Source organism: Pan troglodytes, chromosome 18 (assembly GCF_028858775.2).
Source record: "Pan troglodytes isolate AG18354 chromosome 18, NHGRI_mPanTro3-v2.0_pri, whole genome shotgun sequence".
NCBI classification, from domain to species: domain Eukaryota; kingdom Metazoa; phylum Chordata; class Mammalia; order Primates; family Hominidae; genus Pan; species Pan troglodytes.
The window spans coordinates 33988320-34015937 of record NC_072416.2 but is presented as its reverse complement, the minus strand read 5'-3'; the positions used below and the strand labels follow the sequence as shown (position 1 = coordinate 34015937).

Here is a 27618-nt window from a genome sequence, read left to right as displayed (position 1 = left end):
TTGTGCAGCAGCATCTGGACCAGTGCAAGCCCTGAGATGGCTTCAGGTCCTGCTCAGAGCTAAGGGCTCCCCGTCACCAGGGATTCTTCCATCACTGCACCTGCAGAGCCCATCGGGATTGGGGAGAGGCCCTGGCCTTAATTTGGAACAGCTGCATCCGCCTGTCGGGTGTACAGGCTGTGCACTGGTTAAGCCTGAGCGCAGAGTCTGTTCAATGAGTTCATTGTGTGGTATTTGCTTCCGCTTGCTGTTGAGTTGGACTGGCCTGGACGCTGGCCAGGAGCCCAAGTAGACTTGGTGCTTCTCTTTGACAGCCAGGATTGAAAAGCCTAGTTAAGTGGGCAGAGCACGAGGGTGAGATTTAGGAGACCTGGATGTCCTCACTTCGCTGCCCAGGAACTGCTGTGTGACTTTCAGCAAGTGGGACAACCTCTCTGAACTACGTTTACTCCAGCTATAAAATGGAGGTGTTGGATTGGCTGCCACAAGTTTCCTTCCACCTCCACAATACCGTGACTGGAGCGGGTTTTCACTCCTTTTTCTTGTTAGCATAACTGTTGGAGCTATAGAGGGTTTGGAGTGGGGTATGGGTTTCTGGGCCACAGATGTGTGAGGCTCCGCACTTAGCCAGCAGTGGCAACTCCTTATCACTGGTGCCCATGGCTTCATCTGTGCCCTGAAGATACTCATGCTGCGGTGACTGGTCAGATTAATGGTGATGCTTTCATGGGGCGCCGTAAGACATGTCCGCGAGGTATTTCGCCCATGCAACGGGAGGCAGTGTTCCAGTCTGTTGGAGACATGAAAGGGAGGCTCAGTCCCTGCAAAGGAACTTGCCCGAGTTCACACAGCATTTCAGCACCGGGTGGCCTGGCTTCAGAGTTTCAGAGGGAGGGGTGGCCCTTCCTGTCGGTCCTGGGGGTCTCCTGGAGTCAGGACCCTTGGGAAACCCAAATCCACCAGGACGCTTGCATCAGGAGAACCTGACTACATGAGAAGCTGCACTTTTCCGGTTCTCCTGCTTACCCTTGACTTGGGGTGTCGGCAAATTTCAGAGCTTGCCAAATCTGCATCTTCCTGGCCTGTTTAAAATGAATGTGTCAGCCCCATTCTGGACAGCAGCTGACACCTCCTCCCCCATGCCAGCCAGGACAGTGTGGTTGGGTGTAACTCAGCCCCGGTTAAAAATGGAAAAAAGTACAAAGACATGTGTTCAACGGCTGGTGACAGAATTTGAAAATGTGACACCAGCCTGTTAGTAATTTGTTTTCACAGAAACCTGATTCAACACTGAGCAGACAGGTGGGGCCAGGGCCTTGGGATCATCTCTGTGCTTGCCCAGGGACATCTGTATGTCTGGCCCAAAGCGGGGGCCTTGTGCTCTGCAGAGACTGGACATCAAAATTGAGCCATTATAAGCAGACCATCCTGGCCAGGCACGGTGGCTCACGCCTGTAATCCCAACACTTCGGGAGGCCAAGGTTGGCGGATCGCCTGAGGTCAGGAGTTCGAGACCAGCCCGGCCAACATGGTGAACCCTTGTCTCTACTAAAAATACAAAAATTAGGTGGGCGTGGTGGCAGGTGTCGGTAATCCCAGCTACTGAGGCAGGAGGCTGAGGCAGGGAGCAGAAGAATCACTTGATCCCCGGAGGCAGAGGCTGCAGCTACTCGGGACGTAGAGGTGAGAGAATGGCTTGAACTCAGGAGGTGGAGGTTGCAGTGAGCCAAGATCGCACCATTGCACTCCAGCCTGGGCGACAAGAGCGAGACTTTGTCTCAAAAAAAAAAAAATGGAAACACTGCCTTTGCTTCCCTGCCCCGGAACTGCTTCATTTTTCTTGGGGTTTCTGGACCACTTTGACCTCTCTCTGTGGCCAGCAATGGTGGGGAGGTGGGTGGATCTGGAGCTGGCATGGGCAGGCTCAGCATTCCAGCCCATTCTGGGGTGAGGTTGGCCTTGGGTGAGGACAGGTGTCACTGGGTCAGACATTCATTTTCTGGAGCCCAGGGGCGGTGACGTGTCCATCAGGGAAGCACGCGCCTATGCTGGGGGGGGGCTCCCTGGACCAGCAGCGCCGGCCTCCCTGGGACCTTGTTCTGTGCAGATGTGTTGTCTCCCTCTCCCCCGACCTGCCTGATCAGAAGCTCTGGGTTTCCATCCCACTCCCCCACCACTGCTTTTACAAGTCCCCCCAGGGGATGACACGGGAGATGGTGGGGGCTGTCTATCAGTGGAGAAGGTGGGGGCTGTCTATCAGTGGAGAAGGTGGAGGCTGTCTATTGGTGGAGATGGTGGGGGCTGTCTGTCGGTGAAGATGGTGGGGGCTGTCTGTCAGTGGAGAAGGTGGGGGCTGTCTGTCGGTGGAGATGGTGGGGGCTGTCTGTCGGTGGAGATGGTGGGGGCTGTCTGTCGGTGGAGATGGCGGGGGCTGTCTGTCGGTGGAGAAGGTGGGGGCTGTCTGTCGGTGGAGATGGTGGGGGCTGTCTATCAGTGGAGAAGGTGGAGGCTTGTACTCAGAGCAGGGGATATTTAGACTTGAAGGGGCCAGGGAGGAAGGTACTGGTTCTACTAAGCCCCATGTTCACTGGGCAGCCACTAAGTTTGGGACTGTGTGTGTACCGAGTGGATTCCGACAAAGAAGCTGTCTTAGGAGCCCCAGCCAGCTGCAGAGGGGGGCCCAAGCTCCAAGGCCTGGTGTCAGGTTTGCCAGGTGCTGGCTCGGCTAGGGGCCGCAGGCTGCGCTGGGCGGGACTGGGCTGGGCTGGTACCTGTGCCCGGTGTCAGGCCAGCTGTAGTTGCAGCGGTCAGCTGCCGCTCTCTGGCCCCATGCGAACTGCTGTGCCAGGTGCACCCTGGGGGACCAGGCTGCCTGGGCTTTCTGGAACTGGTGAAGCTGCCGCCACTTCCTCTATGCTGTCTCCAGCAGGCAATTCTGGGTAAACGATCTTCATTTGCCTATAAAGCTGCACAGCTCACAGGCCTTGGACCGTTTCTGCCCAGCCCCAGCATTGGCCCTTTGGACAGACTCTGAAACCGTGCGCAGAACGCACCCTGTCATTACAAATGACTCCTGGAGGCAGTCCCCGGGGGCCTGGCAGGAGCACCTCTGTTTCTGTTGGGTCTGAAAATGACAGACCAATCACTTGAACCCGGGAGGCGGAGGGTGCAGTGAGCCGAGATCGAGACATTGCCCTCCAGCCCGGGCAACAAGAGCAAAACTCCGTCTCAAAAAAAAAATCTTCACAAATGTAATTTGTAATGGCTGCAGAAAATTTCAGCTTTGAATGTACTGCATCCTAATCAGTTTCCTATTGTTGAGAATTAGTATAATTTCCAGGTGTTTTGTTTTTGTTTTGCTATTAATAAGTAAAACTGAGATGAATACTTCTGTATCAATCTTGATCCTTATTTTAGATAATTTCCATTTCATTCCTCCCATTTCTTGAGTGCTTCCTATGGTCAGGTGCTGTGCTGTGTGCTGAGTATGGAGGAGGTAGGCTGAGATAGACGTGACCTTTGCTCTTGCAAAGCTGATATCCTAAGGGTTGGACAGATGCTAAATGTGCAAAGAAACCCAATACTTGCAGATGGTGCTGGGTACTACCAAGGAAAGAAATAGGGTATATGACAGAGTACCTGGAAAGAGCACTGGCCAACTTTTATGGGCAGGGAGGTCAAAGCAAACCTGTCTGGAGATGAGACAGGCCAGGAAAATCTGGGCAGGGAGGTCAAAGCAAACCTGTCTGGAGATGAGACAGGCCAGGAAAATCAGGGCAGGGGCCAGAGTAGGGCAAATGTGGTGTCTAGAGCCTCATTTTTTTTTTAGACGGATTCTCGCCCTGTTGCCCAGGTTGGAGTGCAAAGGCAGGATCTCGGCCCACTGCAACCTCTGCCTCCCAGGTTCAAGCAATTCTCCTGCCCCAGCTTCCTGAGTAGCTGGGATTACAGTACAGCCTCAAATTTAAGGAGGGACTCACTCACAGGATTGTGCAAATGCAAAGTTGGCTTTTGCATGACCCTGGGAGTAGGTGCCTCCTTAAATTTTGCACCCTCAGCAACTCCATCCCCTGTCACTTTGCTAGTCCCAACCCTGATGGGAACAAATGCAGGGAAGGCATTCCAGATGGCGGGAACAGCAAGTACAAAAATCCAGAGGCCAGAAAGGCTTGGTGTGTTTCAGGAGCAGAAACTCGGTTCCCATGACTGAAATGGAGTAGGGAAATCCTAATGGAGCCAGAGAGGCAGAACCACCAAAAGGAAGAAGAAAAAAATGTTGGAAGTTATGAGAGTTGCTCACATTTGATTCATTTGATTAATTTTATTGAAATGGAGTCTCACTCTGTTGCCCAGGCTGGAGTGTAGTGGCACGATCTAGGCTCACTGCAACCTCCACCTCCTAGGCTTAAGTGATTCTCTCATCTCAGCCTCCTAAAGTGCTGGGATTACAGGCGTGAGCCAGCATGCCCCACCTGAAGCAATTTCTTTGTTGTCTTTTTTTTTTTTTTTTAACTTCTCCCATAGAAATAATTAACCCTCAAAAACACTCAGTGTTGACAAAGGGTGGTGTGAGGACACAGAAAGTATCAGACTATCATTGGCAGAAACTTCTGGAAAGCAACTTAACAGTCTGTGTCCAAAGACTTAAAATCATTAACAGCCTTTTCCCCAATAACTCCACTTCTCGGAATCTATCCTAAGGAAATCTGCCACAGCCAGAGTGATTTTTTCCGCCCCCTTAAGAAATGGTCTCATCCTGTTGCCCAGGCTGGAGTGCAGCGGCACCATTATGGCTCACCACAGCCTGAAACTCGTGGGCTCAAGCGATTCTCCCACCTCAGCCTCCCAAGTAATTGGGATCACAGGCATGCCTCCACATCCATATGCCTAGTTGGATAATATTTTGACCAATAAAGAAAAAGAGGGCCAGGCGCGGTGGCTCACGCCTGTAATCCCATCACTTTGGGAGGCCGAGGCGGGCGGATCACGAGGTCAGGAGATTGAGACCATCCTGGCTAACACGGTGAAACACCGTCTCCACTAAAAATACAAAAAACAAAATTAGCCGGGCTTGGTGGCGGGCGCCTGTAATCCCAGCTACTCGGGAGGCTGAGGCGGGAGAATGGCTTGAACCCGGGAGGCAGAGCGTGCAGTGAGCCGAGATTGCACCACTGCACTCTAGCCTGGGCGACAGAGCGAGACTCCTTCTCAAAAAATAATAATAAAATAAAAAAATAAAAAAGAAAAAGAAAGGTAATACCAGAGATTGTGTCCAGTTGCTCAAGCAATTTCTAACTTGTCTAATTTTAAAAAATTTTAAATTTTTATACAAAATTAGCCAGGCATGGTGGCATGTGCCTGTAATCTCAGCTACTTGGGAGGCTGAGGCAGGAGACTCACTTGAACCTGGAAGGCAGAGGTTGCAGGGAGCTGAGATCACACCATTGCACTCCAGCCTGGGCCACAAGAGTGAAACTCCGTCTGAAAAAAAAAATTTTTAATTTTTTTTTGTAGAGATGGGGGTCTCACTATGTTGCTCAGGCTGGCCTATAACTCCCAGGCTCAAGGATCTTCCAGTCTCATCCTCCCATCACTGGAATTACAGGCATGAATCACTTCACCTAAATGATTTTTTTTTTTTTTTTTTGAGACAGTCTTGCTCTGTCACCCAGGCTGGAGTTCAGTGGCACGATCTCGGCTCACTGCAACCTCTGGCTCCCGGGTTCAAGCAATCCTCATGCCTCAGCTTCCCCAAATAGCTGGGATTACAGGTGTGCGCCACCATGCCTGGCTAATTTTTGTATTTTTTTGTAGAGACGGGGTTTCACCATGTTTGTCAGGCTGGTCTCTTGACCTCAAGTGATCCACACACCTCGGCCTCCCAAAGTGCTGGGATTACAGGAGTCAGCCATCCATGGTGCCCCGCCTTTTCTCTTTCTCCTCCCTCCCTCCCTCCCTACCCTCCGCAGCCCAGCCTGGAGTGCAGTGGTGGGATCATAGGTCACTGCAGCCTCCACCCGCTGGACTCAAGTCATCCTCCTGCCTCACCCTCCTGAGTTCCTGCGACCACAGGCACGCGCTACCACGCCGGGTAATTTTTGTAATTTTTGTAGTCCCCATCATTTAGAACTGGCAGGATCCTCCCTTAGTGAGGGATTGGTGGCCATAAGCAAGGAGCCCAAGGTGGAGGGGATATGCATGTGTGTGGAGGTGTCAACTCCTCATAATCTTCAAGTACTTTTGGTAACAATTTTTAATTGCACAAGCGATATATAAAGATGTTTTCTTTGCAACATAGAATGATAGGTTAAGACTCCTTATGCAGATAAGGTTTAGACACTTGTTTAAGGAGCATTCTGGCCCACCTTTTAAAAAATGTGTATGCATTCACTTTATGCATCAGATGGTTTAGGGAATTTTTTTCCCTGGGGCATGGGGCATGTCATGGGGTAGATGGTCAGGTACGTCTCCTCTACCCAGCTGATTCTCTTTTTTTTTTTTTTGGAGACGGAGTCTTGCTCTGTCGCCCAGGCTGGAGTGCAGTGGAGCGATCTCTGCTCACTGGGAGCTCCGCCTCCCGGGTTCACGCTATTCTCCTGCCTCAGCCTCCGGAGTAGCTGGGACTACAGGCGCCCGCCACCACGCCCAGGTAATTTTTTGTATTTTTTAGTAGAGACGGGGTTTCACTGTGTTAGCCAGGATGGTCTCGATCTCCTGACCTCGAGATCTGCCCGCCTCGGCCTCCCAAAGTGCTGGGATTACAGGCGTGATCTACCGCGCCCGGCCTTCTCTCTTTTTTTCTCCTTTCCTTTCCTTTCCTCCCTCCTTTCCTTCCTTCCTTCCTCCCTCCTTTCCTTCCTTCCTCCCTCCCTCCTTTCCTTCCTTCCTTGCTTCCTTCCTTCCTTCCTTTTTCTTTCCTCCCTGCTTTCTCTCTCTCTCTTTTATTTTTTTGAGACAGAGTTTCACTCTTGTTGTCCAGGCTGGACTGCAATGGTCTGATCTCGGCTCACTGCAACCCCGGCCTACTGGGTTCAAGCGATTCCCCTGCCTCAGCCTCCCAAGTAGCTGGGATTACAGGCGCCCTCCACCATCCCCGGCTAATTTTTGTATTTTTAGTAGAGGCGGGGTTTCTCCATGTTGGCCAGGCTGGTCTGGAACTCCTCACCTCAGATGATCTGCCCACCTCGGCCTCCCAAAGTGCTGGGATTACAGGCGTGACCCACCGCGCCTAGCCCCCAGCTTCTTTCACCAGCAGAAGGCGGGCAAGCCTCAGGGTGAGAGGACTTCAAAGCACATTTCACATTGCAGAGGACAGGGTTTGGTGGTCGTGGGTACTCCCTTCCCTTCCATCGTTTAGTTTTTTTCATTGGGAAGAAATGGTAAAAGGTGCTAGGACTCGATGGGCACATTTCAGGTGGAGGTTGGGAAGGTGGATATCCACCTCTCGATCTTACTATTTTCACTTTCCACCCCGCCCCATAGAAAGTGGGAAAACTGGCGCACGTGAATCCAAGGACACGCCTGTGTGCGCTCGCACCCCAGGGCACCAGCCCCCACCACCCACACCGCAGGTCCTTGATTGGACGCCTGTTTTCACCTGACTGCCCAGCCCTCCGGTGCTTTCCGGGAAGCGTTTGGGAGAAAAGTGTGTGGCCCCAGTAGTGGAGAGCCCCTGTCTTAGGATTCGTCACTGCTACGCCCAGACCTCTTCGCCGTCCAAGAGCCTGGGGCCGTGGGGGGCGGGGCGGCCTGCTATCGGCCCCGCCTCTCTCCCCAGGCCCGGCGGGGCCGACCCCGCCTCTCGCTCCCAGCATGCCGTGCGACAGTGGCGGCGCGGCGGGCGGAGCCGGGAGGCGGGGAAGCAGTGGCCTTGTGAGCGTGAGGAGCTGCCGCCACCGCCTGCTTCTCGTCGTCCTCGTCCTCCGGGGCCCCGGCGTCGTGGGCCGCGAATGGCCCTGGAAGAGACGTCGCCGCCCCTTCATCCGCCTCTCTCTCACCGCGCCGCTCCCGCCTCCTCATCCTGCGCTGCGGGCTCAGGCGGAACCCGGAACGGCCGTCCTCTTACCCCGCCTTCTGCCGCCGCCTCCGCCTCCTCCTCCTTCTCGGCTTCCTCCTCAGCCCCGGGCCGGAGCGGGGTGTCGGCGGCGGCCGGTTCGGGCGGCGACTCGCGCTTCTCTGGGCGGCGGCGCTTGGCCATGTCGTGTCGGGGAAGGTAATGAGCCGCAGAGCCCCGGGGTCTCGGCTGAGCAGCGGCGGCGGCGGCGGCACCAACTATCCGCGGAGCTGGAATGACTGGCAACCCAGGTGGGTGACCGGCCCGGGACCCCGCCCCGACCTCCCGGGCTCCGCCTCGGGCGGGCCGAGGCCTAGGGCCGCGGGGCTGGGAGGCGCGGCCTAGGCCCTCCACCCACCGGAGCCGGGCGCGGCTTCCTGGGTCTCCTCCGCCCCGGCTGGGGGAGGAAGGCCGCGGGGAGGCGAGGCCTAAGTGCCTCTCCCCTCCCTGCATGTTCAGCCTGGGGCTGAAGCCGAGACCCGGGGCTCCCGGCGGTGGCACTGGCCTAGGGTCGGGACCAGGAGGTGAGAAAGAGGCGGGGGTGGGGGGGGCATTCCACTTACCGCCTCCCCCTGACCCCGAGTTGGGAGATCCTGAGAGTCCAGGACCCTCCCTGTTACTCATTCACTTTCTCGGTTCCCCAGTCTTTCAGCCGCCACGTGAGAGCTCTTGTAACCTCTGTTCCTTTCTGTGACCCCCACGTGTTAATATTGAAAAAACCAAAACAAAACTCCGGCTAAGGCATTGCTCTGACTTTAGGCAGAACATTCATTAGTGGAGCATGAGATGAGATTGTGTGACTGTTGATGGGATCGACCCACTCTGGTCTTGGGCGATGGAAGTTTTCCCTAAGTGCAAGGCCAGTTACTCTGGTGAATCGTAATTCATACCTGGACACTTGAGTGAACTCTTTGGGCACCCACTTAGAAGTCTAGAGAATTTCCTCTTTTATGGAGGATTTGATCTCAGACCGTTTTGGGGCTTAGTTAGATTTGAATATATTAGGAACATTAACTTTTTAAATAAATGTAATTTCCTGTCTTTTTGATCAATGGGGGGAGGGCAGCTGTGCCTAATTTAGGATTGATTTATTCTAACCTCTCTTTCTAAATAAATGCTTGTATTCAGAGTCTGTTTGGAATTTAACCCAATCCTTAGAACTCCTTAAATATACAGAAATATATTTTAGGGGCAATTGATTCATGGAACTCTGCTACTTTGGAGCACAATTGTATTATAATTGTCCGGAAACTGGCCAGATAATGTAGAACGCACAAGTTGTTGAGAAGCCCTTTTGTTTCCTGATAGTTACATGTAATTCCAGCAGTATTTGGAAATAATTTGCTAAGATGTTAGAATGTAACATTTCAAGACTCATTAGAAAAATCAATAAAATTATCTTTGGCTAATGGGTAGTACACATCTTAGTCTGTTTAATATGCCTTTCCAAAAAAAAACTGTGTCTGTTGAGAATTGGTGTATATAACTAGATGACTTTAATAATTAGTGCCTGAGTCTAGAATTGAGATGTTTAGTCGTAAAAAAAAAATTGTTCGATAAACAGCGTTGACTTGTCTTGTACCACTTAGGAGTTTGTGAGTGCTTTAAATAAAATTAGTTAAGTATTTTTCTTCCTATGATTGACATGCTTAGTTTTGCCTTTTTATTGAAATGTGTGAAATTTGATTATCTGGCATCTAAGAAATCAGGTGGTAAATGAATGACAATGGATTTTCTATTATTTTTCAGTATTGTGATCAGTATAAGTATTTAAGAGAATTTAGTAACCTTTTAGAAGAATAAAGTGCCTTCCCAAATAGTCCTACAGCTTTTGTAAAGTGTAAATTGTAGTTTGTAGTTATAAATACATAGAGAAGAGTCGCAGCCACGTGCTAGGGCCAGCTGACTTCATTGCTGACAGGTATGAAGCCAAATGGCTTATGTAGTTATGGAATATGTACATGAGCTATTCATAAATATTATCCATGTTGTTTCTTTCAAGTGCTTTATTTCTTGGCTCTGGGGAGGGGCGATGGGGGAAGGGAGGAGCTTACAAGAAAGCTTGCAAGGTTTCTTTGAAGCTGTGCTTTTTGTAGGAAAGTTTCAGGATGTAATGCCTTGGTGATACATTTGGTTACAGGGAGTAACAGTTTGTTAGGATGTTGGAAAGATTTGATTTTCTCCTGTTGTAGAGGGAACAGGGAAGTGTGGACATACCCCATAGCATAACTTGATTTGTTGCTAAGATTGTCATAGCTGATTTGTTAGTCAATAAAAATACCTGGGGTGTTTGCCAAGTCATAAATTTTTATTAGTTAAATTTGAGGTGATTCTGTCCCCTATTCAGAAAGATGACAGACTCCAGGTAACTGACGGAATGGATCTTGATCTTGCTTCTTGCTTAAATGAAGGTTTAGAACATCTTCAGATGCAGGCACATTTATTATGGTTCATCTGAATAATTTTGGTGAAAATTTTTTTTGCCTCTTATGTACCATTTTGTCCCTGGTGTTTTGGTTCTGTTTTCCTTGATGTAGACTTTTTTTTTTTTTTTTTTTTTTTTTGTCTTCCTGAGATGGAGTCTTGCTCTGTCTCCCAGGCTGGAGTGCAGTGGTGTAATCTCGACTCACTGCAGCCTCTGCCTCCCGGTTACAGGGAAAAATTCTCCTGCCTCAGCCTCCTGAGTAGCTGGGATTACAGGCGTCCAGCTAATTTTTGTATTTTTAGTAGAGACGGGATTCCACCATGTTGGCCGGCCTGTTCTTGGACTCCTGACTCAGGTGATCCGCCTGCTTTGGCCTCCCAAAGTGCTGGGATTACAGGTGTAAGTCACCGCACTCAGCCGATTTAGGCTTTTGAAAAAGCAATACTTGTTGATTTCTTTTAGTGTTAGTTTGCCAGTTGGTGTGGAAAATGACTGTTGAGTCAATTTTGACCACACATGATACTTCACACATACTGACAGGAAGTGTTCCAGGTGGCTGAATACGTGAATGTCATATGGCAAGAGAGCAAACCCCTGTTCCATAGAAGCATACCTCCAACAGTAAGCATTTATATGGCACTGGCTTATAGTCTTCCTTTTCATTCACTGTGCTCTCAGTCAACTCTTCTGTCAGTTTTTTTGAGACACGGTCTTGCTGTGTCACCCAGGCTGGAGTGCAGCGGCACAGATACTTGGCTTACTGCAGTCTCGACCTCCCAGGCTCAAGCCTCCTGCCTCAGCATCCACAAGTAGCTGGGGCTACAGGGGCTTGCCAACAGCCCGGCTCATTTTTGTATTTTTTATAGAGATGGGGTTTTCACCACGTTGCCCAGGCTGGTCTTGAACACCTGAACTCAAGCAATCTGCCCACCTTCAGCCTCCCAAAGTGTTGAGATTATAGGTGTGAGCCACCACACCTGACATTTAAGAATGGTTAAGCAGGCCGGGGGCAGTGGCTCACGCCTGTAATCCCAGCACTTTGGGAGGCTGAGGTGGGTGGATCACCTGAGGTCAGGAGTTCGAGACCAGCCTAGCCAACCGACATGGTGAAACCCCCGTCTCTCCAAAATAAATAAATAAATAAATAAATTAGCAGGATGTGGTGGTGCATGCCTGTAATCCCAGTTACTCGGGAGGCTGAGGCAGGAGAATCACTTGAACCTGAGAGGCGGAGGTTGTAGTGAGCGACATCACACCACTGCACTCCAGCCTGGGCAACAGAGCAAGACTCCTTCTCAAAAAAAAAAAAAATTAAAAATTAAAAAAAGAATGGTTAAACAAATGAGTGGTCTTAGGTCAGTTGTATTATTTGAAATCTGTGGGTTCCTCAAGCGTAAAGTTGAGAAGGTTTTGGGAACCACTGGATGCCTCTGGGTTTTTTCATATGAAGAAACAGGGGTGGTGGCTTCTTAGAACAAAGGGATATCTGACCTATGGAGGTTGCCCTCTTTACTCCTCTTCCCTAAAAAAATGACCTATCATTGCCAATAGCTAAAGTCTGTCATTTTTTCCACCTTAGTTTGGAAGATAATCTTCTAGTATCAATCAAGACAGAGATCAGAATGATGTGTTTTAAAATTAAATGTGTAATTCATAATTGTACATTTTAATATTCTAAAGTGACATTGATTAATTTGACATTGGAGTCAAATAGATTGATTAATTCAACAAAGAAGAGAAGGCATTCAACTCAACAGAAAACAAGTAGATTTTACTTCTCCACTCGGGGTGTTAGGACATTAATTATGTACTTGGTCTTACTTGTTTAGTAGTAGATCTATATTGAGTGTCTTACTGTGCCCAAACTTAGGATCTTTCTATATTTCTAAAAGGATGAAACTGTATAATAAAAACACCTTCCAATTTTGGTAGATTGTAGACAGATCAGAGTATTCAAAAGTACACACGTCTTCTCTATTGTGAAAGACCAAAAAATGGAAATGTGTTGTGAAATTAGAAAAGCTGTATACTAGTATGTCTGATGTTGTGAGAAGCTGGATTTTTGAAACCAGAGTTGTCTATTCAGCCTTTTATCAGTCTGTACTAAGTTTGATGTCCATAGGTACATAATATAGGGAAATACATAAAGGATAAAATTAAGTGAAGTTACATATTTTATACTTATTAGGTGGGTGCAAAAGTAATTGCGGTTTTGGCAAAAACCGCCGTTACTTTCACACCAGTCTAATATTAAATGGAACTAGAGTCAAATAGAATTTAGCGATTGCCAGTTCTGTTCCACAGATTTCAAAGTACACTAAGGAAAATTTCAGCAAATTGTGTGTGGCTGTTTTACTTGGGGGGAGAGTAAAACAGCCATAATAAACTAAAAATAAAAATTAAAACTAAAGGAACGTTTGTTTTTATGTTTTTCTTTTCTTTTCTTTCCTCTTTTTTGAGATATGCTCTTGCTCTGTTGCCCAGGCTGGAGTGCAGTGGTGCAATCACTGCTCACTGCAGCCTTGACTTCCTGGGCTCTGGGAATCCTCCCGCCTTAGCCTCCTGAGTAGCTGGGACCACAGGTGCATACCACCACACCTGACTAATTTATTTATTTTTCCTCTCTCTCTCTTTTTTTTTTTTTTTTTTTTTTTTTTGAGACAGAGTTTTACTTTGTCGCCCAGGCTGGAGTATAGTGGCACAATCTCAGCTCACTTGCAACCTCCACCTCCTGGTTCAAGTGATTCTCCTGTCTCAGCCTTCCAAGTAGCTGGGAATACAGGTGCATGCCACTATGCCCAGCTAATTTTTCTGTTTTTAGTGGAGATGAGATTTCACCATGTTGGCCAGGCTGGTCTTGAACTGCTGACCTCAGGTGATCCACCCGCTTTGGCCTCCCAAAGTGCTGGGATTCCAGGCATGAGCCACCATGCCTGGCCTCCTCTCTCTTTTTCTGAAACAGAGTCTCACTCCAGTGCCCAGGTTGGAGTGCAGTGGAACCATCTCAGCTCACTGCAGCCTCCATCTCCCAGGCTCAATAAGTCCTCCTACCTCACCCTCCCAATAGCTGGGACCACAGGTGCATGTCACCACCCCCAGCTACTTTTTTGTTGTTGTTTTCTGTAGAGACGGGGTTTTGCCATGCTGCCTGGGCTGGTCTTGAATACCTAGGCTCAAGTGATCCTTCCTCCTTGGCCTACCAAAGTGCCAGGATTACAGGTGTGACCCACCATGCTTGGCACGCTAATTTTTTATTTTAATTTTTTTGTAGAGATGGGGCCTCCCCATGTTGCCCATGCTGGTGTCAAACTCCTACTCCATTATGAAATAAGTCATTCCTTATGAAACAGTTAGTAATCGTATCTTTAAGTTGAACCTTCCCCTCACCCCAACTTTTTTTTTTGAGATGGAGTTTTGCTCTTGTTGTCCAGGCTGGAGCGCAATGGTGCAATCTTGGCTCACTGCATCCTCCGCCTCCCAGGTACAAGCTGTTTTCCTGTCTCAGCCTCCCAAGTAGATCAGATTACAGGCATGTGCCACCACACCTGGCTAATTTTTTTATATTTAGCAGAGACGGGGTTTCACCATGTTAGGCTGGTCGTGAACTCCTGACCTTAGGTGATCCACCTGCCTCGGCCTCCCAAAGTGCTGGGATTACAGGTGTGTGCCACTGCACCCCGCCTTTTTTTTAAAGACATAGTTTCACTCTGTCTCCCAGGCTGGAGTGCAGTGGCACGATCTTGGCTCAGTACAACCTCCACCTCCTGGGTTCAAGTGATTCACGTGCCTCTGCCTCCCGAGTAGCTGGGACTACAGGCGCATGTCACCAGGCCCGGCTAATTTTTGTATTAGAGACAGGGTTTCGCCATGTTGGCCAGGTTGGTCTCGAACTCCTGACCTCAAGTTCCCACCTTGGCTTCTCAAAGTGCTGGGATTACAGGAGTGAGACACCGTGCCTGGACCCCCCAACCCATTTTGTTTTGATTCCTTTATAAATTAGTATAATGGAAGGTTTTTTTGTTTGTTTGTTTTTCATAACAGGTAATGAAATACTCTAATTCAGTAAATATTGATGCTTCTAGGGAGATATGTGTGTGTGTGTGTGTGTGTGTGTGTGTGTGTATGTATGTATGTATATATAAATTTTTTTTTTTTTTAAGATGGAGTGTTGCTCTGTCGCCCAGGCTAGAGTGCAGTGGTACAATCTCGGCTCACTGCCAGCTCCACCTCCTGGGTTCATGCCATTCTCCTGCCTCAGCCTCCCGAGTAGCTGGGATTGCAGGTGCCCGCCACCACGCCTGGCTAATTTTTTGTATTTTTAGTAGAGATGGGGTTTCACCGTGTTAGCCAGGATGGTCTCGATCTCCTGACCTTGTGATCCGCCTGCCTCGGCCTCCCAAAGTGCTGGGATTACAGGTGTGAGCCACTGCGCCCGGCCATAAATTATTTTTTTTTGAGATGGGGTCTCACTGTGTTGCCCAGGCTGAAATGCACTGGTGCAATCTTGGCTTACTGCAACCTCGGCCTCCTGGGTTCAAGCGATTCTCCTGCCTCAGCCTCCCAAGTAGCTGGGATTACAGGCATGTGCCACTACTCCTGGGTAATTTTTGTATTTTTAGTAGAGACGGGGTTTCGCCATGTCGACCAGGCTGGTCTCGAACTTCTGACCTTAAGTGATCTGCCTGTCTTGGCCTCCCAAAGTGCTGGGATTACAGGCACTGGGCCACGGCCAGGAGTTTTATGACTTGTAAAACCACTGTCTTCAAGGAGGCTATAAGTTATTATGGGAGAAAAGTAAAGGGCTTTGTAAAGGGGAGAGCATGTGGATTTTGTGATGTAATTCTCAGTATACCTTCCTTCCTTCCTTTCTTTTTTTTTTTGAGACAGTCTTGCTCTGTCACTTAGGCTGGAGTGCAGTGGCATGATTGACAGGGTTTCGCCAGGTTGGCCAGGCTGGTCTTAAACTCCTAACCTCAGGTGATCTGCCCGCCTTGACCTCCCAAAGTGCTGGGGTTACAGGCCAACATGGTGAAACCCCATCTCTACTAAAAATACAAAAATTAGCTGGATGCAGTGGTGGGCGCCTGTAATTCCAGCTACTTGGGAGGCTGAGGCAGGAGAATCGCTTGAACCCAGGAGGTGGAGGTTGCAGTGAGCCAAGATCATGCCATTGCACTCCAATTTGGGTGACAGAGTGAGACTGTCTCAAAAACAAAAAAACAAAAACAAAAACCTGGAGGGTTAGAGGAGGGAAATGGGGTGATGGAATTGGTCTGTACAATTTTCACTGTGAATTTGGGGGAGAATCCCCCCCAAAATAGAAGAAAATTAGGATAAGGCCAGGTGCAAATTGTCAGTGTGTAGAGGAATTGGGTACTTATGAGGAGTAATACAAATAAGAGGTGAAGCTGAAGCACTGGGTTGGGAACCCTATTGTAGACCTTTAATCATAGTTCAAGTGTCTTTTTGTTTGTTTGTTTGTTTGTTTTTGGAGACAGAGTTTTTGCTCTTGTTGCCCAGGCTGGAGCACAATGGTGCCATTTTGGCTCACTGCAACCTCCGCCTCCCGGGTTCAAGCAGTTCTCCTTCCTCAGCCTCCCAAGTAGCTCTAGGGATTACAGGCACGCACCACCACACCTGGCTAATTTTTTGTATTTACTAGAGACGGGGTTTCACCATGTTGGTCAGGCTTGTCTTGAACTCATGACCTCAGGTGATCCACCCATCTCGGCCTCCCAAAGTGCTGGGATTACAGGCGTGAGCCACCACCCTGGCCCAGTTTAAGTGTATTTGGATTGACTTTAGGGAATCATTGAAATTTTACCTGCCAGAAAGTGGCACAATTTAGGAAGATTAAATCTAGTTGCTTCTTGAAAAAGTGTGTGGGCTGGCCGTGGTGGCTCATGCCTGTAATCCCAGCAGTTTGGGAGGCTAAGGTGGGTGGATCTCCTGAGGTCGGGAGTTTGAGACTAGCCTGACCAACATGGAGAAACCCCGTCTCTACTAAAAATACAAAATTAGCCGAGTGTGGTGGTGCATGCCTGTAATCCCAGCTACTTGGGAGGCTGAGGCAGGAGAATTGCTGGAACCTAGGAGGCTGAGGTTGTGGTGAGCTGAGATTGCGCCGTTGCACTCCAGCCTGGGCAACAAGAGCAAGACTCCGTCTAAAAAAAAAAAAAAAGGAGTGTGTGTGTTAGAGTGCGTGCACACACGTGCAAGAGAGATCGCAGTGGGAGGCAGTTAATTGGAACAATATAGAGAAGGGGCTGCTAAGGACCTGAGTATTATGTTTATATTTAACAATTTAAATTAAGATAAGGCTGTGTATGGTGGCTCACACCTGTAATCCCAGCACTTTGGGAGGCCAAGATGGGTGGATCACCTGAGGTCGGGAGAGACCAGCCTGACCAACGTGGAGAAACCCCATGTCTACTAAAAATACAAAAATTAGCCGGGCGTGGTGGCATATGCCTGTAATCCCAGCTACTTGGGAGGCTGAGGCAGGAGAATCACTTGAATCCGGGAGACGGAGGTTGTGGTGAGCCGAGATCGCGCCATTGCACTCCAGCCTGGGCAACAGGAGCGAAACTCTGTCTCAAAAAATAAATAAATTAATTAATTAATTAAGGTAAAAGTGTTCAGCTCAATATGTGAGAATTTCCATAAGCAAAAGCCCCTCATTTGTTATCTGGTGTTGATTGAGGATGATTACTAAAGTGATACTTTTTATCTGCTCAATCTTCATGTTAGACACATGTATGGAATGTCATATAAGTGTCATATAAAATGGAGTGTGGTCCATGGTGTCTTTTGGGAACATTGAATTGTTAAATTCTTTAGGATTTTCTGCCTTTGTTATCTGGCTCTTGTTCCTTATCCTAATCACCTAAAACAAATCCCTGAGGCTCCTTTCATTGGACCACCCTTAATGATTTAGAGGAGCTGTTTGTTAATCTTTTCACATTGTCATCATTTTGGTTACCTGTCTTTGACTAGCTTGAAGTTTTTCAGAGCCCATTTTATTTTTGGAACTATAAAATGAAACATACTTCCCCTTGTATAGAGGCCTAACAGTAAAGATTACAGAAATTTTGTGGTTTCATATGTATAGGAAATGCTCCCTTATTCTGTGTTTTTGTTTTTTGTTTTTTTTTAATGTAGAGTATAACTTACTAAATTCTTGTGGAGTTCGCTCATGCAGAGATACTTGGTTTTATAATGTTATTCTTTTCCATCTTGTATTAAGCGAGTGTACTTTTCCTTTTTAAATTGAATTCGTTTTTGAATTCTATTGTGGTGCTTCTTTGAGATAAAATTTATGTATGTATAGGTGGTGGTGGTTTTTTTTTTTCTTTTTTTCTTTTGAGGTGAAGTCTCACTGTTATCTCCCAGGCTGGAGTGCAATGGTGCGATCATGGCTCACCGCAACCTCCGCCTCCCGGGTTCAAGTGATTCTCCTGCCTCAACCCCCTGAGTAGCTGTGATTACAGATGCCTGCCACCACGCCTGGCTAGTTTTTGTACTTTTAGTAGAGATGGGGTTTCACCATGTTGGCCAGGCTGGTCTGGAACTCCTGACCTCAGGTGACCCATCCGCCTCAGCCTCCCAAAGTGCTGGGATTACAGGCGTGAGCCACCACGCCCGGCCTGTATAGGTCTTAAATTCAGTAAATTTTGACAAATGTATACACCTGTGTAACCATGACCTCAGTCAAGGTACAGATATGCAGTGACTTTTTCACTATCACACCCATTCCTGCCACTTTTTTTCATATCCTTACCACTATCTGGAATTTTTATGTGTGCCATCTCTAGTAAAATACAATCTGCATATGTGCATGGATCTGGTAAAATTGTTACTTTTGCTATCCCCTTCTTTCCTACTAAGTGCATCAATAAATAGCATCCACTCTATATTTGTGTCTTTCCTCAAGTAAATTCATGAAAATGAGATCCTGCAAGTTTGTGTTTTTATATTAAGTGTTAACTCTAGAGATTACAACACTGTTGTTGTAGGATGTGTTTTTGGGGAAAGCATTCCTCTTATGGCAGCCCTGTTAGCCTGAGGCAGGGCTTAAACAAACTGATTGAGCAGGCTCAAAAGGACAGTATTGTAATGGACTGGAGTGGCCAGATCTTTTTACAGAAGAAAGAATATGGTAATTTGGCCATGCGCAGTGGCTCATACCTGTAATCTCAGCACTTTGGGAGGCCGAGGTGGGCGGATCATGAGGTCAAGGGATCAAGACCATCCTGGCCAACATGGTGAAACCCCATCTCGACTAAAAAATATACAAAAATTAGCTGGGCATGGTGGCACACGCCTGTAGTCCCAGCTATTCAGGAGGCTGAGGCAGGAGAATTGCTTGAACTTGGGAGGCGGAGGTTGCAGTGAGTGGAGATGATGCTGTTGTTGCACTCCATCCTGGGCAACAAGAGGAAAAAAACCTCCATCTCAGGGGAAAAAAAAAATATATGGTAATTTAAGATTCATATGTTTTATCCATCTTGAAAAATACCTTGTGCACATATTTAAAGTCTTTTTACATATTGATTTATCTTGAGTCTATTTTATCTGTCTACATTATTTAAGCAATGTAATCACTAAAAATTTAAGCACTGGGTTGAGCCTTCTGGCATCCCATTAGAATGCCTGGGGAAACACACTTCTTGCCAATTGCATGCCTGCTGATTGGGAAATGAAACGCAAATATTCCAGAATCAATAGATTTCTTTATTTTATTTTATTTGTCACCCAGGCTGGAGTGCAGTGGTGAGATCTTGGCTCACTGCAAACTCTGCAGCCCGGGTTCAAGTGATTCTCCTACCTCAGCCTCCTGAGTAGCTGGGATTACAGGCGACTGCCACCACGCCTGGCTAATTGTTGTAGTTTTTAGTAGAGATGGGGTTTCACCATCTTGGCCAGGCTGGTCTTGAACTCCTGACCTTAGGTGAGGAAGAAATCCCATTTTATAAATCCCAAAGTGCTGGGATAACACAGGTGTGAGCCATCATACCTGGCCTAGAATCAACAGATTTCTGAACATACCGAATTACTTCTTTCATATTAATTTTCAGACCTTTTCGAAAAAGGAATTGGATACCCTGTTGATATTCATATTCATATTATTATGTTGGTATTCATATAATATGTGTAGGACTTTACTGTTATTTAAAAACCTGTTATAGACTTTTGTTTATTATTTAAAACTTTTTTCAGAGGGACTTGTTGCTTTTTTTTTTTTTTGAGATGGAGTTTTGCTTTTGTTGCCCAGGCTGGAGTGCAAGGGCATGATCTAGGCTCACGCAACCTCTACCTCCTGGGTTCAAGTGATTCTCCTGCCTCAGCCTCCTAAGTAGCTGGGATTACAGGCATGTGCCACTCGCCTGGCTAATTTTTTGTATTTTTAGTAGAGACAGGGTTTCACCCTGTTAGCCAGGATGTTCTTCATCTTCGGACCTCAGGTGATCCCCCCTGCCTTGGCTTCCCAAAGTGCTGGGATTACAGGTGTAAGCCACCTCGCCCAGCCTCAGAGGGATTTCTGGTACCAGAATTATAGATTGTTTTTGTTACCGAACTTCCTAAGTTATGCTCGTTCTTTGTTTATTAAGGGGAGACACTAGATTTTTTTTTATTACCCTTTTTATCATCATAGAGAACTTTAGTAGTCTACAAGAATATTATTAGAGGCTTAGCAGTGGCCTCACTGCACATACAGGTATATGTCTTTGGGAACCTACAGGTTTTTAAGAAGTCGTTAAACTTAATATTTACTAGATATTTGTTTTTGGATGGCATCTAATATATTAATAGCCCAGAAAAAAAGCGCCACTAATGAATATGTCTTGGATTACATAGTGACATATATTAGCTTTTCGTCCACATTTGATAACATTGCTAATATTTTCTTTTTTTTTACTGAAGCTCTTTGAATTTAAAGTTTTCTCTCATTTAAATTTATTAATTAAAAACATACCTTTACTCTGTTCCCTTTAGCATTTCAACCTGATGTTAAAAGATGTGTATGTGTGATATGTGTGTTTGAAATTTTAACTTTCATCTTGGAGTATTTAATTCTCCGAAGCAGTGCATGGCTCTTGCTCTTCAGTCTCTTGAGAGTGTCCCTGGTTTATATTCCTGATGATACAAACCCTGGAATTTCTTGTCTGAAGTGTTAACACTTTATTTCCAGGTCCTAATTTGATTGGAATAGTGGAAGTTCAGATTCAATGCACTAATGAGGGATTCTATGTTGACTTCTTCAGATTTGCCAGACAGAAAAATCTACTTATGTGAGGAAATCATTAGGCTTTTTGACTATCCTCTTTGTATAATGAGACTCTTTTCTCATTAGATGAGTAAAAAGATCCAGAGATGATCACCAGTATCCCCCAGAATTCATATATATTTAATTGAAAAGAAAACAAATCCTGGGATTCTTTCCTAAAAAGGTTGATTACATTTCTTGCCTGTCTGTATGTTCTTTGTATAAACGTGAAGAAAAATAAAAATATAGGTTTTCCAGCACTGGGACTATGAAATTTGAGATTTAACATTTATTCATTAGTCAGATTTAAAGGAATCTACCTTAAGTCATAGTTTATATTGTTTTTGAAGGACCTGAATAAGGATTCTATTAAAAATGATTAATTTTGTCATTATTTGAAATATTGATAGGATTTTAATATGTTCCTTTTTTGAAAATACTAAAATTATAAGTTAACTTACACTTAATAGCAAATAGGTCATAAGTGTGTGGTAATCAACTTATTGACTAAAAATTTTGTAAAAGATGCCTTTTATTTAAAGTGGCCTATCGTATAGTTACTATAATGCTAGTGCTCTCTACATTTTCATTGTAATCTTACTGAAGAAGTAAAAATTAATCATTATTGTTCTCCCCACTCTAATATTAATTCAGAAATCATAATTGTACACATAGGGTACAACGTAATGTTTATATATATGTGTGTAATGTAGTATGATTAAATCATGCTAATTAACATACTATCGCCTTACTTTGCTTACTTATATTTTGTGGTGAGGCATTTGAAATTTACTCTTAATTGTTTGAAATACATTATTATTATTGCTATTGTTATCTCTGTCTTCTCTGCAAATAAATAATCATTATTTACTTATGGCCACCCTGTTGTGCAAAGATTTCAAAAACTATTCTCCTATGTGAAATTTGTTCCCTTTTCTTTTTCAAAAAAAAAAAAAAACCACCCGCTGTCTTAACATTGGTGAAGTTAAAAATAGAACCAGTGTGTTTTAGATTCCCCTCTAAGTGTCTTTATTTTTAAGAATTTTTTTTTTTTTTTTTTTTGAGACGGCATCTTGCTCTGTTGCCCAGCCTGGAGTGCAGTTGGCACCATCTTGGCTCACTGCAATCTCCACCTCCCGGGTTCAAGCGATTCTCCTGCCTCAGCCTCCCATGTAGCTGGGATTACAGGTGCATGCCACCATGCCTGGCTAATTTTTGTATTTTTAGTAGAGACGGGTTTCACCGTGTTGGCCAGGCTGGTCTCAAACTCCTGACCTCAGGTGATTCGTCCGCCTCAGCCTCCCAAAGTTCTGGGATTACAGATGTGAGCCACCGTGCCCAGCTAGAATGTGTGTATTTTAAAAAGGTGATCCTTCACAGATATTTATCTTAGGAGAGGCTGGTGTCATGAAAAAAGCTATGGACTAAGAATGGGAAGACAAAGATCTTTTGTATTGGCACTACCAGCTGTGTCCCTCTGAGGGGGTAATTTTTGCCTTTTGAAGATGTTGGGAGGGTTAAAGTTCAGGAAATTATTTTTAAAACTGTTTCAGTGAATATTTAGAAAAATATTAGTGGAGATAGAATTAATTGCTCTGCAGTGGAGTGGCTCTCTTTCTACATTTTCTTTTTTTTCTTTTCTTTTTTTTTTTTTTTTTTTTGAGACGGAGTCTCGCTCTGTCCCCCAGGCTGGAGTGCAATGGTGCGATCTCAGCTCACTGCAACCTCCGCCACCCGGGTTCAAGCGATTATCCTGCCTCAGCCTCCTGAGTAGATGGGATTACAGGCATGTGCCACTGCACCCAGGTAATTTTTTTTTTGTATTTTTAGTAGAGGCGGGGTTTCACCTTGTTGGCCAGGCTGGTCTTGAACTCCTGACCTTGTGATCCATTCACCTCTGTCTCCCAAAGTGCTGGGATTACAGGTTTGAGCCACCGTGCCTGCCCTCTTTCTACATTTTCTAGTGTACTCCCATTAGGCTGTAAACCTATTTCAAGTTGAACAATAAGAAATTTCAGCATAGCTGTGCATCATTATTTTTTCTCCATATCTTGTATTCACACCTTAAGAATTTGTTACTAGTTGAAATGATAAGCCAGCAAACATAATCTAATCTTTGTGACTGTTTGCATAGATTGGAGGGCAAGTACAGTGTAAATGGAATGTATATAGAGAAAGGATAGGATAAAAGGTAGCTTATAGCTTGCTTACCTTGTACTACACAGTTGGAATTTAAGAACTGATTCTTATAAGAACACCAGTTGAACGATGAGTTGCTTTTTTCCCTCTGTTGTAGTGTGTATGGGTGTGTATATACATATTTTTATTTTAATTTTTTTTTTTAATGGGAGGAGGGAGGATGCCAGAAACATTTAAAGGTTGTACTCTGCCAATGTGATAGTTTTAAGTACTTGAGGGGGTGGAGAAGAACCACATGCATCTTCTAAACAAAGATGGGAAATATCATATCATTATAAGAATGTATATACAGTATTAAGCAATTACAAGATTTTGGGCCAGGCATGGTGGTGCTTTGGGAGACCAAGGCAGGGAGGTGGGTGGATCACTTGAGCCCAGGAGTTGGAGACCAGCCTGGGTAACATAGTGAGACCTCGTTTCTACAAAAAATAAAAAAATTGGCTGGGCATGGTGGCTTACACCTATAATCCCAGCACTTTGGGAGGCCGAGGCTGTCAGATCACCGAGATCAGGAATTCGAGACCAGCCTGACCAACCTGGTGAAACTCCATCTCTACTAAAAATATAAAAATTAGCTGGGCATGGTGGTGCATGCCTGTAATCCCAGCTATTTGGGAGGCTGAGGCAGGAGAATTGCTTGAACCCTGGAGGCAGAGGTTGCAGTGAGCCAAGATCACACCACTGCACTCCAGCCTGGGTGACAGAGCAAGACTCTGTCTCAAAAAAAAAAAAAAAAAAAAGCTGGACATGGTGTCGTGAGTTTCTAGTCCCACCTACTTGGGAGGCTGAGGTGGGAGGATTGCTTTAGCCCAGGAGGTCGAGGCTACTGTGAGCTGTGATTGTGCCACTGTCTCAAAGAAAAAAAAAAAGATTCTGGTACTATTTGAAATTGTAGTACTGTAAATCTATAATAAATGATTGCTGTCTCTTAAGGAACTTAGTATCTGGAAACATTGTTTCTTTTTTTCTTGTAAAAGGGAATTATAAAAGTTACTTTTAAATCACTTATGTCAATCTGATTAAAGTGTGTTTAGTATAAAATGTAACAAAAGAAAAAGGGTTTGTATAGACTGTGGGTTTAAAGTGGCTTAAGTGATGATTTTGAAGTTTCCTAGGTGTCTTATACTTAAGGCTAAATACAAAGACCTCAGTAAATTTCTGGCTACTGCTGAGCATGGTGGGAGCATCGTTTCCTGTTCTTACTAGTATGTTTCAGCAGCTAGCAAAAGCTGTCTTCATTTAATACATTTTCCTACAGTTAAAATAATAGTGTGATTATCTTGAAAGGCGTCTTCCTTTTTCAGTATTTGATTTGTGAGACTATGTCTTCTGGAATTACTTGAGACCTCTAATTAAATTGACTTTTAAAATTTTTTATTTCATTTTCTTTTAGAGTTGGAGGTCCTGCTATGTTGTCTGGACTGGCCTAGGATGATGACGATTTTTTTCTTTAGAGACACAGTCTGACTGTGTTGCCCAGGCTGGTCTCAAACTCCTGGGCTCAAGTGATCCTCCTGTTTCAGCCTCCTGAGTAGCTGGGATTACAGGTGTGAGCTACTGCAGCCAGCTTGGCCTAGGATTATTTTTATTTTTATTTATTTTATTTTATTTTTTCCTGTTTTTTAGATGAAGTTTTGCTCTTGTTGCCCAGGCTGGAGTGCAATGGCGCCATCTCGGCTCACCACAACCTCTGCCTCCCAGGTTCAAGTGATTCTCCTGCCTCAGCCTCCCGAGTAGCTGGGATTACAGGCATGCACCACCACACCTGGCTAATTTTGTAGTTTTAGTAGAGACAGGGTTTCTCCATGTTGGTCAGGCTGATCTTGAACTCTTGACCTCAAGTGATCCACCTGCCTCGGCCTCCTAAAGTGCTGGGATTACAGGTGTGAGCCACCGCACCTGGCCAGGATTATTTTTAAAGAGAAGATTTAACATATGCAATTGTTAGAAAATCTTATAAACATGTTATTCCCTGGGAATGTGCTTCAACCTGTTGGCTAAAGGAACTTTATCAGAATAACTACAGTTATTATCTGACTATTTTCAGGAGTTGAAAAAAATGATTGCATACATTTCTTTTTTTTTTTTTTTTTGAGGCGGGGTCTCGCTGTGTCACCCAGGTTGGAGTGCAGTGGCGCAATCTCAGCTCACTGCATGCTCCACCTCCCGCGCTCACACCATTCTCCTGCCTCAGCCTACCGAGTAGCTGGGACTTCAGGCGCCTGCCACCATGCCTGGCTAATTTTTTTGTAGTTTTAGTAGAGACGGGGTTTCACTGTGTTAGCCAGGGTGGTCTCGGTCTCCTGACCTTGTGATCCTCCCGCCTCGGCCTCCCAAAGTGCTGGGATTACAGGCGTGAGCCACCGCGCCTGGCGTATTCATTTCTTATATTGGTAAACATCACTTCACCTTTACCCTGATTATAAAGTCCCAGTCTACTTTTGAGATTGTTTAGATTTCTGCAGTGTGTAACTCTTTTGTTTTTTTTTTGAGACGGAGTCTTGCTCTGTCACCTAGGCTGGTGTGCAGTGGTGCAATGTAACTCTTAGTGATTCTTAATCTTGGTTGGAATGGGCTATGTTTGGCCTTTTTTTTTTTTTGGAGACTGAGTCTCACTCTGTTCTCCAGGCCAGAGTGCAGTGGTGAGCTCTCGGCTCACTGCAACCTCCACCTCTGGGTAAGCGATTCTCCTGCCTCAGCCTCCCGAGTAGCTGGGATTACAGATGTGCACCACCACGCCTGCCTAATTTTTTTGTATTTTTAGTAGAGACTGGGTTTCACCATGTTGGCCAGGCTGATCTCGAACTCCTGAACTCAGGTAATCTGCCTGCCTCGGACTCCCAAACAGCTGGGATTACAGGTGTGATCAGCTGTGCCTGGCCTATGTTTGGCATTTAACTGGTGGGGGAGGGATGCATATCTTTGTACATTTTCAGCCTTTTTTTGTCCTTCATCTGTTAAAGAGGTCATAGAGTAAGACATTTCCTTTCAATCTTGGCAATTTCCCAGGCCAAATGATAGGTTTCTAGGGTACTTCCAGGACTTAACTGACAAAAGGGGAAGATAAGCGATGCAATTGAGAGCTGAAGTAGGGTCTCTCTCTCTCTCTCTTTTTTTTTTTTTTTTTTTTTTGAGTCTCGTTCTGTCGCCCAGGTGGGAATGCAGCGGCGTGATCTCGGCTCACTACAACCTCCGTCTCCCAGGTTCAAATGATTCTCCTGCCTCAGCCTCCTGAGTAGCTGGGACTACAGGCGCCACACCACCAGGCCTGGCTAAGTTTTTTTGTATTTTTAGTAGAGACAGGGTTTCACCATGTTGGTCAGGCTGGTCTCGAACTCCTGACCTCATGATCCGCCCGCCTTGGCCTCCCAAAGTGCTGGGATTACAGGCGAGAGCCACTGTGCCCGGCGAAGCAGCGTCTCTTTTTAAGGTTGTAAGGTAGCTTGGGTTAGAAATAAAGGCAGAGAGCCACTCCATACCTGTAGTTCTAGCTACTGGGGAGGCTAAAACCAGAGGATCTCTTGAGCCCAGGAGTTCAAGGCTGCAGTGAGCTGTAATCACACACTGCACTACAACGTGGGCAACATAGAGTGAGACCTAATTTAAAAAAAAAGAAATAAATAAATGCAAGGAGAAAGTCATGAACTTGGTGCATTTAGGTGTACAATTAGTTGGCATAAACAATTTTTTTTTTTTAGATGGAGTTTCTCTCTTGTTGCCCAGGCTGGAGTGCAGTGGCGCAGTCTCGGCTCACTGCAACCTCTGCATCCTGGGTTCAAGTGATTCTCCTGCCTCAGCCTCCTGAGTAGCTGGGATTACAGGTGCCCGCCACCACGCCCAGCTAATTTTTGTATTTTTAATATATGGGATTTCGCCATATTGGCCAGGCTGATCTTGAAGTCCTGACCTCAAGTGATCCATCCGCCTCAGCCTCCCAAAGTGCTGGGATTACAGGCGTGAGCCACTATGCCAGCCGAGAATTTTTAAAAAAGGAGTTTCATTCAGCCCACCTCATTCCTCTGCAGGGCACCTGTGTGCAGGGCAAAACTGCTCAACCCTACTCAGCAGCCCTGTGAAAGCTGCTATAAGGATGAGCAGATTGAGGCCTGAACTGTATCTTGGATTTAGCAGCCTGGAGGTCATAACGGATTTTGCCAAGAGTGATGGGGCAGAAATTGGACCAGTGTGTGTTAAGGAGCTAGAAGAAGTGAAGAAATGGGAGAGGGGAGTCTAGACAACTTTAGTTTGGTTGCAGCAAGTAAAGGCAGATTGTTCGATGGAGGGACATTTGGGATTGATGGAGTTTTTCCTTTTTATATGTTTTTGTATTTTTCAATGGGATACATTAGAAAGTGTTGCTTGTTTATGGGGGGGATTTAGTTCAGTGGGAAAAGTATTTGCAAAGTTACAGTAAGGTGGAAGTAGATGGAATCCTCAGTAAGGTCTAGAATCGGGTGCAGGTATTTTATGGTATCTTCCCCACCTTACCCCGAGACGGAGTTTCGCTCTTATTATTGCCCAGGCTCTGGAGTGCAGTGGTGCAGTCTTGGCTCACTGCAGCCTCCACCTCCTGGGTTCAAGCGATTCTCCTGCCTCAGTCTCCCGTGGAGCTGAGATTACAGGTGCGCATCACCACACCCAGCTAATTTTTGTATTTTTAGTAGAGATGAGGTT

At 46.0% G+C, this 27618-nt stretch overlaps 1 protein-coding gene across 8 annotated transcripts in view; it reads left to right on the top strand.

The window, feature by feature from the left end:
- The window catches only part of LOC107973273 (putative L-type amino acid transporter 1-like protein MLAS), a 68946-nt gene that overhangs the window by 11206 nt on the left and 30122 nt on the right, over positions 1-27618 (top strand). For 2 of the 8 annotated variants that reach the window (XM_063797085.1, XM_063797084.1), the window contains exons 2-4: positions 5970-6091; positions 6508-6649; positions 7483-8304. The exons of 3 other annotated variants lie outside the window; for them this stretch is intronic. In XM_063797085.1, coding sequence (XP_063653155.1) covers positions 5970-6091; positions 6508-6649; positions 7483-7601 — 383 coding nt within the window. In that variant the 3' untranslated portion in view covers positions 7602-8304. Of the gene's footprint in view, positions 1-5969; positions 6092-6507; positions 6650-7116; positions 7275-7482; positions 8305-27618 lie in introns of those variants that run through there. 3 more of the 8 variants (XM_054669278.2, XM_063797086.1, XM_063797087.1) reach the window with 3 other exon arrangements.